Source organism: Schistocerca nitens, chromosome 10, assembly GCF_023898315.1.
Source record: "Schistocerca nitens isolate TAMUIC-IGC-003100 chromosome 10, iqSchNite1.1, whole genome shotgun sequence".
In the NCBI taxonomy this organism is placed as follows: Eukaryota; Metazoa; Arthropoda; class Insecta; order Orthoptera; family Acrididae; genus Schistocerca; species Schistocerca nitens.
In genome coordinates this window covers 114,985,751-115,000,603 of record NC_064623.1, presented here as the reverse complement: position 1 = coordinate 115,000,603, position 14,853 = coordinate 114,985,751, and the positions used below count along the sequence as shown (strand labels likewise).

The following is a 14,853-nucleotide window of genomic DNA, read 5'->3' as shown; positions in this document are numbered from 1 at the left end:
AAGTTATAAGCTATATGTGTTTTTTAAACACTTTTTGCATGACGCTGTTTCAGATTTTGTTGTACATTGGGAAAGAAACACATTACTTAGTGAGCCTTTTTTGTGTGCTTTTATAGCCTAATTCATAAATTAGTAATAGTAGGATGTACAGTGTGTGTACCTGCAGTGAGCAAACACAAGAAGAGCTGGCTGCAGTTCGTGAACAGCTGAAGATGCTGTTGGCTGCAGTCGGAATCTGCAGGCTGCTACCTTTGGATTGTAGAGGTGACAGAGGATCTGGCTTGTCATGAGGCACCTAATGTGTTGCTAGTTCCCCTCCCCCCACACACCCCATAGGATCTGCTACCAAGGCGATTTGCAGGGCACTCATCACAGGAGATTCACAGAGTGAGTGGCAGGTTGTAATCCATTTGTATCATTCAGTGTCAAAGTGGAAGCTGCCCATCTGGCCTTGCCCACTTAACTTGTGAGTAGACAAGTGACTGTCCCTTCAGAAGGGTCTGAGCAAACATGTGAGGGGTGGGTTTTTCCATTTATCAGGAGCTCCAATGTCACTCGTGTTATGGAGTCCATTAGGGAAGTAGTGTTGAAGCCTGGAAAGAAGTCTAATGTGTGATCAGTATGTCTTCCAGGAGGGCATCATCTGAGATGTGGAGGCGACTCTGCCTGTGTTATTAAGGGTTCAGTCATCTGCAGATTGTAGCTTGTGTTGGCACCAGTGACACCCATCACTTGCATTCTGAGACCGTCAATAGTTTGTGTGGGTGGCTGGTGTAAGTGGTGAAGGCTGCTGTCTTTGCTCTTGGGATGCAAACAGAGCTCACAGTTTGCAGTAATGTACTTGAAATCGATCAGGCTCCTTCGTTTTGGAGTCTGGTGGATCTGTTTTGTTAGTCTTGGCTGCAGATTTCTGTACGTACATTATGAAATGGAGAGTTGTATGATGCCCCTTGGTAAGCCAGAGATGCACTACACAAAGGAAGCAGCTACTTGGATAGCAGAATACTTGTTGTGAACTTGGAGGTTTGTTAAAGTAGGTGTTAGACGTCCTCTTGGTGAATGCTCACCATCCAGTATGCAGCGAGCAAAATCAGATCAAATACAAAACAAGACACTTTGACTGTCAGAATTTTAACAGTAGACGGCCAAAGCATTTGTAACAAAGTTCCCGAATTTACTACACTCCTGGAAAGGTGTTGTGCTCAAATTATTCTCTGAACGGAGAGCTGGGTGAAACCGAAACTAGTACTGAAATATTTAACTAGTCATGGAAAATATATCTAAAAGAAAGATTAGGTATCTTTAGAAGGGGAGTGTTCTTCACAGCTAACAAAAACATTGTTCATGGAGGTCGAAATTCAGTCTAAGAAATTATCTGGCCGCGAGTAACTAACATAGGGAAGTTTAAGGTAATTGTGGAACATTTTTATGGGCCATCAAATTTCAGCCACCTTACTTGGACAGTGAAGGAACCTAATTTAGTTCCAATGTTATGGACCTGGAGGAATTATAGACAAAGTTTAAGCTGATTGTAAATTGCACTATGGAGAAGTATGTGCTGAGTAAGTGGATTAAGGACAGAAAAGACCCACCATGGTTTGATAACAAAATTCATAAAATGCTGAGGAAATCGGCGACTCTTGTGCTCCTGGTTAAAAAAAAAAAAAAAAAAAAAAAAAAAAAAAAAACTCTGTAATGTCAACAGGCCAAAGTCAGTAGAAACTCGTGCTTATGTGAAGAGTTTGATGTGCAAAGCATATGACTGCTTCCACCAACACATCGTAGAGAAAGATCTTGCCAAGGAACTAAGAAAATTGTGGTCCTGCATAAAATCACTAAGTAGATAGAAGGCATCTGTCCAGTCACTTATCAACTGGCCTGTTATGGCAATAAAAGGCAACAAAATAGAAGATGACGTTCTATATTTCACAGTTAAGAAATCATTCACTATGGAGGATTGTATGACATACTGTTGTTTGACTGTTTTTCATTCTCCTACATGGAGGTCATAGTGTGAATCTCTGACACAGAAGCAACTAAAAAAGTTGAAAACAAATAAGTCGCCAGATTCGTATGGAATTCCAATGATCTACAGAGAGTTCTGTATAGCTTTGGCCACTTACTTGGCTTGCATTTACATGAAATCTCTCGCCCAGTGCAAAGTCCCAAGCGACTGGAAAAAATTTCAGATGACTCCCGAATATTAGAGTAAAAGTTCGGACCTGTAAAATTACAGACCAATATACTTAACATTGATTTGCTGTAGAATTGTTGAGCATATTTTAAGTGTGAATATAAGAGATTTCCTTCAGATAGAAAAGCTTTTGTCCACAAATAAACACTGATTTAGAAAACATCACTTGTGCAAAACATGGTGTGCCCTTTTGTTGTACAATATCCTGTGAAACATGGGTGGAGGGCAACAGGTCGGTTAAATGTTCCTAGATATCTGGAAAGCATTTGACGTGATGCCCCACTGCAGAATGTTAATGAACATCTTAGCATATTGAATAGATTCCCAGATATTTGAGTGGGTCAAAGACTTCATGAGCAATAGAACCCAGTGTTCCCTGGAGACAAAAGTGCCCCTGGGAAATAGGGTAGGACTGTTCTTGTTATCTTTATACATAAATGATCTGAGGGATAGGCTGAGCAGTAAATTGCTGGTGACGCTATATATAGTATACAGGAAAGTGTTGTCGTTGAGTGACTATAGAGGGATGTAATATGACTTTGACAGCATTTCTGTTTGGCGTGATGGATGGCAGCTTGCTCTAAAGGTAGAAAAATGTAAGTTAATGTAGATGAGTAGAAAAATCATGTAATGTATGAATACAGTAGTGGTGGTGCACTGGTTGACACAATGACTGTCAATTAGATATCTGTGTGTAATGTTGGAAAGCAATAAGTGGAATGAGCACATAGGAATGGCAGTAGGGAAGGCAAACAGCCAGCTTCACCTTATTGAGAGAATTTTAGAAAAGTTTAGCTCACCTATAAAGGACATTGTGTATGTAGCACTAGTGTGACCTATTTTTGAGTACTGCTAGACTGTTTGGGATTCCTTCCAGGTCAGATTAAATGAAGGTGCCAAACCATTTCAGAGGCATACTGCTAGATTTGTTACCGATAGGCTTGATAAACACGAGTGCTCTGGAGGGGCTTCATAAACTCGTATGAATCTCTGGAGGGAGGAAGACCTTCTTTTCATGAAATACTAGTCAGAAAATTCAGAGAAATGGCATTTGCAACTGTTGACCAATAGAATATACTGCAACCCCCTGTGTACATTTGGATTAAGGACCGCAAAAACGAGAAATTAGGGCATGTATGGAGGTGTATAGAAAAGTGATTCCCCCCCCCCCCCCCCTCTCCATTTGTGAGTGGAACAAGAAAGTTACTAGCACCAGTATGAGGTACACTCAACTAGGCACCATATGGTAGGTGGAGTATGTATGCAGGTGTTGTCTCCCTGAATACGCTTTGAACATTACACATTTCGTTAGTGTGGTGTTACGTGCAGTTGTCTTTCACATTGGTGGGTTTGGTTGTTTCATTGAGATCAGAGATAGCATCCCACTGGTGTCATTAACAAAGAAATTTCACACCATATTTTTATAGTTTTCTTATTTGTTGCATTTAATTATGCAGTCTCTTGCTCCCTTCCGTGTACATTTTTACAAATTTTATTACTAAGGTTTTATTGTTATGGTGCCATAGTTCACAGTTCCCCTAATTGTATTGTAATTAGGATGGCATGAACTATTGCATTTAATAGGTTGTTAAGGTTTGTCATGTATTATTGTTGTAAACAAAGTTGTTATTTGTGATCATTGCATGCTATTCATGGTACGGATGGAGTGTTGTATTAGCAACTGATTTAAAACAACTGGTGACTGATATTTTGTCTTAATGGAATGACTGATGACCATGATGCTATGAAATGAATATATTATTAGTCATAATTTTTATGGTTACTTTCATTGTAATAAAAATGCCTTCCCCTCTTCCTATACTTTTTTTGTTATTGACTCTTACAATACTGGTGTCTTTCACAATCTGTGTACATGGAACTGTTTGTAATTTTGTTGTTAATAAAAGTTCATATTCTTGATATAAATAAAATAGAAAGAAACATGCCACATGGGAAAAATATATTAAAAACAAAGATTCCATGACTTACCAAACGGGAAAGCGCTAGTAGATAGGCACAATAAAAACACACACACAAAATTTCAAGCTTTAGCAACTCACGGTTGCTTCGTCATGAAAGAGGGAAGGAGAGGGAAACCCACATCCTTTCATCTTTCCCTCTCCTTCCCTCTTTCCTGACGAAGCAACCGTGGGTTGCGAAAGCTTGAAAATTTGTGTGTGTTTTTATTGTGCCTATCTACTAGCCCTTTCCCGTTTGGTAAGTCATGGAATCTTTGATTTAAAAAAAGGTTCATATTCTTTTATAAAAAGAAAATCTATATGATGTCAGTTAAATAAGTAAAGTTTCAGTAAGCTTTGTCAATAACAGTTCAGCGTATCATTGTAAACATACGGTAATAAATGCCACCGGCCACCAAAATTGTGTACATAGTGCCATGTTGTACAGCTTGTCAGTTTGGGCTCGATGGTCTGCCAGGATGTAGTAATAGGTGACCTAAGACTCTGTATGGTTTTGAACAAGTGCGTGTTATTAGATTCACGACATTGTTGGATTTTTTTTCCTCTCTCTTGTATTGTTTGCACCACAGATCTGATGATATGAACACCATAAAATATTAGATTTCGTGAAAATTATATTGGTGACGTAGATGATTGTAATTCCATCCAGTACAAAATTAAGAGTTGTGGCTGTTATACTTTACCCCCCTTTAGTAGCACAAGGAAGTATTAGATTGTTGTGAGATGTCATTAAGCTCTAAAGAGCAGTGTTCTGTTTGATCCTAAAATCTTTTCAGGAATGTGTTTACTCGGTGTTTATACATACAGTAAAACCTCTTTTTAACAAATCTGAGGACCCAAATATTTTTTCCTTAGATCATGGTTTTGCCAGGGTACATGGAGTGACCCAAAATTCCAATTCAAGCATGTTTAGGTGATAAAATTGCTATTTAATTACAAAATTACCAATATAATGCACTACAAATTTAAGCACAGTAGATGAAAATTAATAAACTCTTCACTGACCACATTCTTTTTCTTTTTTCCCCCTCTCTAAATAAAGAAGTAATGTTTGTTTTGTTCTTCTAGCATACTGTAGAGTGTCATAGCTTCAGCTTGTTAATATAAGTAAGAATTATTTATCTACATTATGAGAAAAATAAATTCATGACCGTATCAACTGATTTCATAAGAGCAGTGAAACTTGATGCAAAGCCGTCATTTTTTCTTCTTCTTTTTCACTGCCGCTGCCAGCTCCTATCTTTGTACCTTCATAAGCATATAACTTGCATAAATTGCTGGCATGAAATTTAGAGCATTGTCATCACAAATGTGCTGGAAACTCACATTTTCACAAATGTCAGTTTTGCTCCTCCATCCTTCTTCTGGAACAACGTTGTCTTCAGCTGCAACTTATATACCGCAGCCAGCCTTTGTGAAACAGTTCAACATTGTATGTTGTTACAGAATTTTAGGCAGCAGCAGACACATTCGTACCCTGTACATGGCGGAGTCTCATCACTTCCTTCCTCTCAAAGAATAAAATTGATTTCTGTGCGTATGCTACACGGTATTTGTCCTTATAATTGTATTATGCTGGGGTCCAGAGGCTGCAGATGACTTGTGCAGTTCAGAGGAAGGAACACAACATTCACAGTTCTCAGAAATTGTCACCCTGTAATGTACAGAGCACAAGTCCAATTCCTTCTTGCTGCACGCGTCTTGGTGTCTAAATGCTTGAGAAATTCATAAGGATTTCTGTTGTTTCCAGGGTTTGCTGTTGTACTCTCAACTAAAACATAACGGTTTTTATGTTTTGGAAACACCTGGAAATTAATAGAAAAGGCAGCCTTTCTTTAATTTTATTTTTTAACTTTGTGGCATTTTCTCATTAAATGGAATATGATTTTGTAGTATGTAAACTAGAAAAGTCACTAGCTTCATCAGCATTGGAAATGTATCAGAACGCTTAGCAATGTAATGATCTTCCAATAGTACATGCTTTTTATGACCAGAGCCTCACTTTCTCCACTTACACTTCGGAATGACAGAGTATGGTGTTTAAATAAAAAACTTTTAACCAACCGTTGATCCACTGAAATTTTCAGTATCGGTATTGAAAACAATTTCACGAACTCTCTTGCAGTATGTTTCCACATATAGGAATACTTCCTGTCCTCAATCCTTGAAACTACATCAGAAGAATATTTTCCAATCGTTAAATTTAGACGTACGAATATTCCTGCTTTCTGGATCAATAGGAATAGTTAGTTTTGACATTTAGGAACACTTCCTTATTTTTGAACATGCTACGCATGTAGACGGCATGTAATCGTATTTCATCGCCATGTGTGAAATATTTATGTTAAGATTGTCATTGACGTTGCAGATGATAGTCTTCTTTCTCTGTTTGCAGACCGTAACTCCACAAAAGTAAAGTTCATAACTTCGACAATTCAATAAACTAACAACTACACTTTTAATGCTTCATATTTATGACTGTGACATCACGTCATATGGAAATTGATTAGATTCTTTCAACAAATCTACGGGTATCACTGTAAGGGAAGTAGAGTTATTGACTACGATCTACATGCCTGTCAACTGGTTGAATCGTTTACTATTTACTGTGTCACACAACAGTAGATATAACCCGTGTGAAATGAAATTGAAAGAAATCTGTAACCATTCGACATGTTAGAAATTACATAAAAACTGGATTTCAATTTGCAAAATGTTTCGCGTCTATTCCTTAAAAGCAGACTTTTTCTTAAAGGGGGGGGGGGGGGGTTGTTAAAAGCTGGAAGAAATAATGTTATCCTTATGGGAATTTTGCCAAGACTGTTGGAAATACTCATAAAAAGTGGGATTTCCTTAAAAGAAGGTTCAATAATTCAGGGTTTTACTGTAATTATACAGTGATGGTGTGCAAATCCTCACATACACAGCGATATTTTAACAAATTGTCAGATTTCTTGGTTCAGAGACGCCAAAAAGAGCAATATGTATGTTGCTCTGTTTTCTTAGCTATCTATCTAGGTAATAGCCACACCTGGGAACATCATACAGTTGAGATTAAAAAAAAAAAATAAAAATAAAAAAAACCTTGGCTGCATTCAGCCATCTGGACAGTTTCACTTCTTGGAGCCATCTGTGTAAAATTCTGGTAACTCTGTGTACTAATATTGTATCATTGTGTTATATGCTTATGTGTTGATGTTCTTGAATGATGATGCAAGATTCTTCTCTTTGTAAAACAGTTTTGTCTCATCAATCACCATCACAACACAAAAAGGAATGCTGATGTTTTCATGTCTTAAACAATTTATTTCTGGTATAAAAAAGTATACAGTACAGTAGAATTAACACCCATAATTCTCTACCATGTGGCATTAAGTCTGAACAGTAACAATCCTCTGTCTAAGAATAAAATAAATATTTACTTGATAGAACTTATTTAATCCATAGATGAATTTTTTCAAGAGAAACAGATACTGTATTTATTCGTCTTCTTTCTTTGTTTACTGTTGGTTTCCAAGGTGTGTGAGAAAAGTAATGAGACTAACAAAACTGCGAGTGATCTGGCAATGCTGTGTTCTACTTGTGTAGACCAATCTATTTGTCCCTTCCCAATGTTCAGTCAGTTTCACCTTCATATGGGCATCATGTGATTTTTTTTTTTTTTTTTTTTTTGAGAGCACCATCAGTGAAATTATTTATTTATTTTTTTATTTTTTTTTTATTTTGTTATGAAAATGGAACAGTGGAATTTAGAGCAATGTTATGGCATCAAGTTTTGTGTTCGCTTGGGGAATAGTTGAGTGCTACTTTTGAAAAGTAGAGACAGGCCTATGGGGAATATTCCTTATCAAGAGCACAAGTTTTTTGCCAGCACAGATCATTTTTTTTGGAAGCCCAACAACACATTGAAGATGAACCTCACTCAGGAAACCTTCACCGTCAAAAACCAATGAAAATATTGAATGTGTAGTGCTGTTGTGAAATCAGACCTATGTTTAACAATAAGAACAAACTCTCAGCCAAATGTATTACAAGGGAAAAGGGTGGATATTGAGACCAGATATTGCAGAAAAGTGGATGCTGCATCATAAAAATACCCCATGTCTCACAGCCACCTCCATCATGGAATTTTTTACCTCGAAAAGCATTCCTGATATTCCACAGCTTCCCCCACCTCCCTGTTTTCTTACCTGATATGAACACTTGTGAATTTCCTCTTTTCCTGAAATTGAGAAATGCCTTAAAAGGACATCATTTTGGGACTCTGGAGAACATTCAAAAAAAATATGACGACATGCGATCTGAAGTTTTCCTGGCGTATTTCCAATTTGAACAGTTCTCGGGTCTCCGACCGGGTAGCGTCGTAATTTTTCCACAATATTTCGGCAGACGTACACGCTGCCATCTTCAGGTGGTTCCTGACGAATGCCGTGCTGTTCCTCTCTGCGCCCTATATATGATAGCCATTACCCCCTCCACTGTTCCTCTCCCTCTGTTCTTTGGTGCGGCTGGCGCAGCAGCTACAGGAGGTGGTGGGGGAAGTGGTGCCTGGTTCTGAACTGGAGTCTGCAGTCTCCCTGCTGCCGCCGTCGGGGGCGGTCCTCGATCTCTGGGACTGCATCTTTCTCTCCAGGCTGATGCAGGGTTCCAAGCCTAACTAAATTGAAGGCCGCTGTCTTTATTAATTAGAGCGTCCTGTAGTCGGATTTCGATGGCCTCTTTAGTAACGCAGTCCCATAAGTAGGATTGACAGAGACGATAAAAACTGTCTCTTTACTTTTCTCACAGATCTCATATGTTTTATTTTGTCACACACATTATTTCTTTGTACATTGTTCCAATTCCCCCCTCCCCCCATCAACTGTTTTGCTGTGTTCATTAAATTGACTCTGAAAATTCTTGAAATGCTGAATTAAGTTCCCATATAGTAGACTGATCTATGGCATATAAACACAACAGATATCAGTATTCACACTAGCTTTCCAGCTTGTTCTTTTTCTCTAACAGAATTACACGTGCACGTCCATGACAAGGTTCTTTTACATTGTTTTCTATGTAATTATAAAGTTAATATTTTCATTTGTTACATATTGCATCCTTGCATAACAGTCACAGGATGGCAGTTAAAATCCATATCTTGCTATCGAAATTAGTTTTTTCTATGGTTTCCTTAAATAAAAAAAAGAACAGTTCCATTGAAAAAGGCAGCCAATTTCCTTCACAGTTCTCATTGGAGCTTGCAAGCCACAATATGTGCATGCCACAAATGGCCCTTCTGAAAATCTGTATTTAAAAAAAAAAAAAAAAAAAAAAAAATATTCATATATACATTTTTAACAATAGCAAAAGTGTTCTGAAGTATCAGAAGATATGTAGAACCTCTCTAAAACTAAATATTTTAGAAATACATAGGTCAGTATTTCTATTGCTTTCTGATAACATTAAGTACTATTTCAATACAATTTTCAAACTAATGGATTTACGTGAATATATGTGGTTGTATAATAATTTGTGTAGCTACCGCCATAGTAGCTTACCTTCAGTACCCTTAGGGCTGTTTGTGTGAAGCAGCCTAGTTCAGTCAGCAGAGAAACAGACATTGATTGAGCTGAACATGGGAATCTACATTGTATACATGTTAATCTCAGATTTTCTCTTAATTATGCTTGATTTTGAATAGTAAAATTTTGTAGATATCTGCTGCAGTGGCACTAAAAAAATAAATACATTTTGGGTAAATAAAAGATGAAAATAGATAAACAAAGTATTTGTTTTTACCACTCCCCCACAGCTGCAATTCTGAATTATTTTTCTTAAAGTTAGGATAAGGATAATATTGGCAATGCAAATAATGGATATTGCTGTAAGAATTCTTGGAGGTGACTTGCAATTGAGGTGAAAACGTTGAGGCAGTGCATAGACGCTTAGTGGCAGAGTTAGAAAGTGAAATAAAGTATTTTCGGTGAATGGTAGAGGGTACGGTGTTACACAGCAACCAATGATGATCAAATGTCTCACAAAAATGCTCTCTAGGCCTCAGTAGCAGCAACTCCACAGTTTGTATTAAATTTTCAACTACTTGCTTATAGCACTATGACACACACACACACACACACACACACACACACACACACACACACACACAGTGATGGAAAAAAATATTAAGTCAATTAGCATACACGATTATTGGCCAATAAGTATATGAAATTCTCTCAGGCGTTCAGTGGTAGTGTGCTGGACTTACGGTTAGATCCCAGAGAAATCTGAAGGTCTGAGGAAGGCAAGAGTATACCACATCTCAGAGGATGTGTCCATTAAATCACTGGTGGCCAAACCAATCTTTGAGTTGAAGAGATCTCTGCCTAAGCAGACAATGCAGACGTAAACCTCTGCCACTATCTGCTAGTTTCCTCTGTGCATAAAGCAGCATAAATCTACTGGCAGTGATGTCATGTATCCTTACTTCGTCCCAGCAAAATTCTTATAGCCTGATGTGACAACACATCACCACCAGCTCTGCCTCACTACCGAATGGTTAGTCCCAGGTACCTATGAAATTATCAACTGCCAAACAACACATTCTCTAAAATATTGGTTATAAGGAGGATGACGACAACACGTTTGGCAATACATGTAAAGACATTCCTCTAAACAGCGAGTAGTTTGCCTTCCGTAATGTTCGCACATGCATTGACAGTGCGTTGACGCATGCTGTCACCCATTGTTGGTGGATCAATACAAATATCCTTCAACTTTCCCCACAGAAAGAAATCCAGGGACGTCAGATCTGGTGAACGTGCAGGCCGTGGTATGGTGTTTCGACAACCAATCCACTTGTCATGAAATAAGCTATTCAATACTGCTTCGACTACACGCGAGCTATGTGCCGGAGATCCGTCATGTTGGAAGAACATCGCCATTCTGTCATGCAGTGAAACGTCTTGTAGTAACACTGGTAGAACATTACGTAGGAAATTAGCATACATTGCACCATTTCGATTGCCATCGATAAAATGGGGGCCAATTATCCTTCCTCTCATAATGCCGCACCATACATTAACCCGCCAAGGTCGCTGATGCTCCACTTGTCGCAGCCATCGTGGATTTTCGGTTGCCCAATAGTGCATATTACGCCGGTTTACTTTACCGCTGTTGGTGAATGACACTTCGTTGCATAATAGAATGTGTGCAAAAAATCTGTCATTGTCCCATAATTTCTCTTGTGCCCAGTGGCAGAACTGTACACAACGTTCAAAGTCGTCGCCATGCAATTCCTGGTGCTTATAAATATGGTACAGGTGCAATCGATGTTGATGTAGCATTCTCAACACCGACGTTTTTGAGATTACCAATTCTCACGCAATTTGTCTGCTACTGAGGTGTGGATTAGCTGTGACAGCAGCTAAAACACCTACTTGGGCATCATCATTTGTTGCAGGTCGTGGTTGACATTTCACACGTGGCTGAACACTTCCTGTTTCCTTAAATAACGTAAATTTCCAGCGAATGGTCCGGACACTTGGATGATGTCGTCAAGGATACCGAGCAGCATACATAGCACACGCCTGTTGGGCATTTTGATCACAATAGCCATACATCAACACGGTATCGACCTTTTCCGCAATTGGTAAATGGTGCATTGTAACATGGGTAATGTATCACAAAGCAAATACAGTCTGCAGTGGCGGAATGTTACGTGATACCGCATACTTATATGTTTGTGACTATTACAGTGCCATCTATCACAGAGCAAAAAAGGTGTTCCAACTAAAACATACGTATTTCTTTACATACTACACAAATATGTAACAAAAAAGGAGCTTCCTGTTCCAAAAAAATGCAGTTGATATCTGTTTGACCTATGGCAGCACCATCTAGCGGGCCAACTTTAGCATCATCTGATTTCCATTTCAAGCTAGACAAGTTTCGTTCTTTGTAGTTTTTTCGTTTGATGCTTATTTCGTGAGATATTTGGCCCGGTGACTATCAATGGACCACCCTGTATAAGAGTGCTCGCACGGTGCGCGTATGCCCCTACGTGGTGCTGGCTGGCTGGAGTAATAGTGCCAATGCTATTTTTTCAGCAGGTGAACTGGTTGCTGTGGGGGCAGTGTGAAGTGATATGGGAGAGGGAGTGGAGGTTGGTAGCTAGCAACTCGGAGGAGTGGTAGTTATATGGGCCGGCATGATCATAGCAGCTGGTAGGAAGCACCACTCACTGAAGGCATTATGGGGATGTGAATTTGGAGGGAGTGACAGGATGGAGGAAGGGTAAACTTTTGGTTAGAGGTGCAGAGACAGTGGTTTACCTGACATTGAGTCCAGCAGAGAAATTTGAGAATTTTCTTCTGCTTGTTTTCTTCCTCCTGTACAACACAAAACCTTCAGTAATAAACGCTGTGTGTGTGTGTGTGTGTGTGTGTGTGTGTGTGTGTGTGTGTGTGTGTGTGTGTGTGTGTGTGTGTGTGTGTGTGTGTGTGTGTCATAACACTAATATCTGCACTTGAAGCTCAATAGATGTGATAGTAGTAGATTTTGTGGTGTATCTTAGTGCATCTCCTGTTAATTTAGATAGACCTTAGATCACACTCAATTGATGACAGCAGATTTGTGAACTGGGTTAATTTTCTGAACTAAGATCAAAATTCTCATTTATACAATCGAGCATTAGTAATTTACAGTTTTCCAAAATTGATTTTCCTTTAATAGAATTATTACGTAATTTTCATGCATTAAATGTGTCGCTTTTCTGTTCCAGATGAAGCTGCCCGATGCTGTTCCACCATCATTCTGTGCCGAGTACAAACCTATCCCGAATGCAGGCTCACCTGTGCAAATCAAAATGCTGTGCCGCATGCTCGCCCAGCTGCTGTGCGACGCAGGAATGGATCCCAATGGGGGCCATAGTAAACAGCCTAAGGTACAGTAGCTAAATGACAGTTACTGTTATCTTCCTCCTTAACTGTGGATATTAAATTCATTTGTTTTGTGTGGGTTCACTTTGTCACTCCACTCAGTAAGCATCAGGACAAGTAATTGTAAGGAATTTCTGGAAGCTTACTCCCCTCCCCCCTCCCAACAGAGACTACAGAGCTGCTCTCCAATACTTAAAAAATATGCTTTGTTTGTCAGGCTGCATACATCCTGAACATTTGTCGATAGAGCATTAATTCTTAACAATTTCATCTGCTGGCTATTATCCCTTTCCTCTTCTGCAGCTCGCACTGTAAGTCCATTTCCTTAGGACTTATTATTTACCACAGGAACTTGTGCTCAAACTTCTTGGCTTCTCTCATTCCATCATTTCCCATTATTCTGACATATTCATTTGCATATATACATTCTGCTTTGATCATTGTGTTACAGTACCTGAATTTAGCTTTTCTCAAGATTGTCCTTTTCTTGTATAGGATGCTTGTCCTATATGTAAACTGGCACCCGTCTTCTCTCTCCTGCTGTTGTCAGCTTATCTTTAAATAGTTTCCATGTGTCTTATTTCACTGAGGTATCTAAAACTGTCCACTTTTTTCTGTTTCACCATACTTGGTTGTTAGGAGATAAAACATTGTTCAGATGTCATTTATGTTTGACAGAAATCTGGAGGCCAGCTTTTTCTGCTTGTTCCTTAAGAATGTTTGTTTGTTCACAGCTATCTCTGTGTTTCTTGACAGTATTACCAGATCATCGTCCAATGCAAGGCATTTTACTCTAACACTGTTCTTTCAATCTTCATTGCGAACTTTGTTTGGTAACTCTTTCCCAGCTATTTACTTTCCCCATTCTTGGATGACATTCTCTGACACACAATTGAGGAGAGGCCGTGTCAGACCCCAGTTTTAAATTAAAACTCTTTGGAGAGCCCTGCCATGAATTTTGATTTTTAGTGTGTTTGTGTTAGTTTGGATGATAATTTCCTTTGTTTTGGGTCCACTATGAATTCTGTCAAAATGTCAAACGATACTCCCCAATCGACCAAATGTAGGCTTTGTTAAAGTCAACAAAGACCACTATTGTATCTCTCATGTCTAAAAATAGTTTCATTGTATGTTGAAAACAATTAAATAATATCTTTTGCTTTGGCAGTTTGCAGTTGCAAGTGTTAAGACTTTCCTGTTTCGGGGAGACACATTTTCTAGCATTAACTTGCAGTGCATTAATGAAAATAATGTATACAAATAAGTGTGTGAAATGTATTTTGAATAAATTTTTTACAAATGATGTTCAACATTAGCTACTGCTTTTGTTTGTAAACAGTGCTTTATGCAGAATTGTCATGATATTTAGCTATTAACTTGTTGGGTTCTCCATTCACTCTATTGTCCATGCAGGGTGTTAGATTAATTTTTTTTTATTCACTTGGAAAAAAAAATTGGTTACATTGGTTTCCAGTAGCATTCTGAACATATCTGTACAAATAAATGTTTTATTCTGGTGCTATTGTGAAGCAGTGATAATGTTCATTTATGTAAATTTGATAAGACATGGTATTACTATAGTAATGTCAGCAATACACCACTGTGTGTTGTTGATGTGGAAATTGAACTGCTTGTGCAAGTTGCTGTCTTTTGCAAAAAATCAGTTATGTATCATCTGAGTAAAGCTGAAAGGTTTTGTATTTTCCATGTAGTGTGCAATGTCTTCCACACTTACACTTCTTCTTTCTGTATAATTTGCATGTCA

The 14,853-nt window shown here is 38.5% G+C and overlaps 1 protein-coding gene across 1 annotated transcript in view; it reads left to right on the top strand.

Moving 5' to 3' along the window:
• The window catches only part of LOC126210232 (symplekin), a 114,273-nt gene that overhangs the window by 38,225 nt on the left and 61,195 nt on the right, over nt 1-14,853 (top strand). Inside the window, exon 9 of the mRNA XM_049939420.1 lies at nt 12,932-13,093. Within this exon, the coding sequence (XP_049795377.1) occupies nt 12,932-13,093 (162 nt within the window). The remainder of the gene's footprint in view (nt 1-12,931; nt 13,094-14,853) is intronic.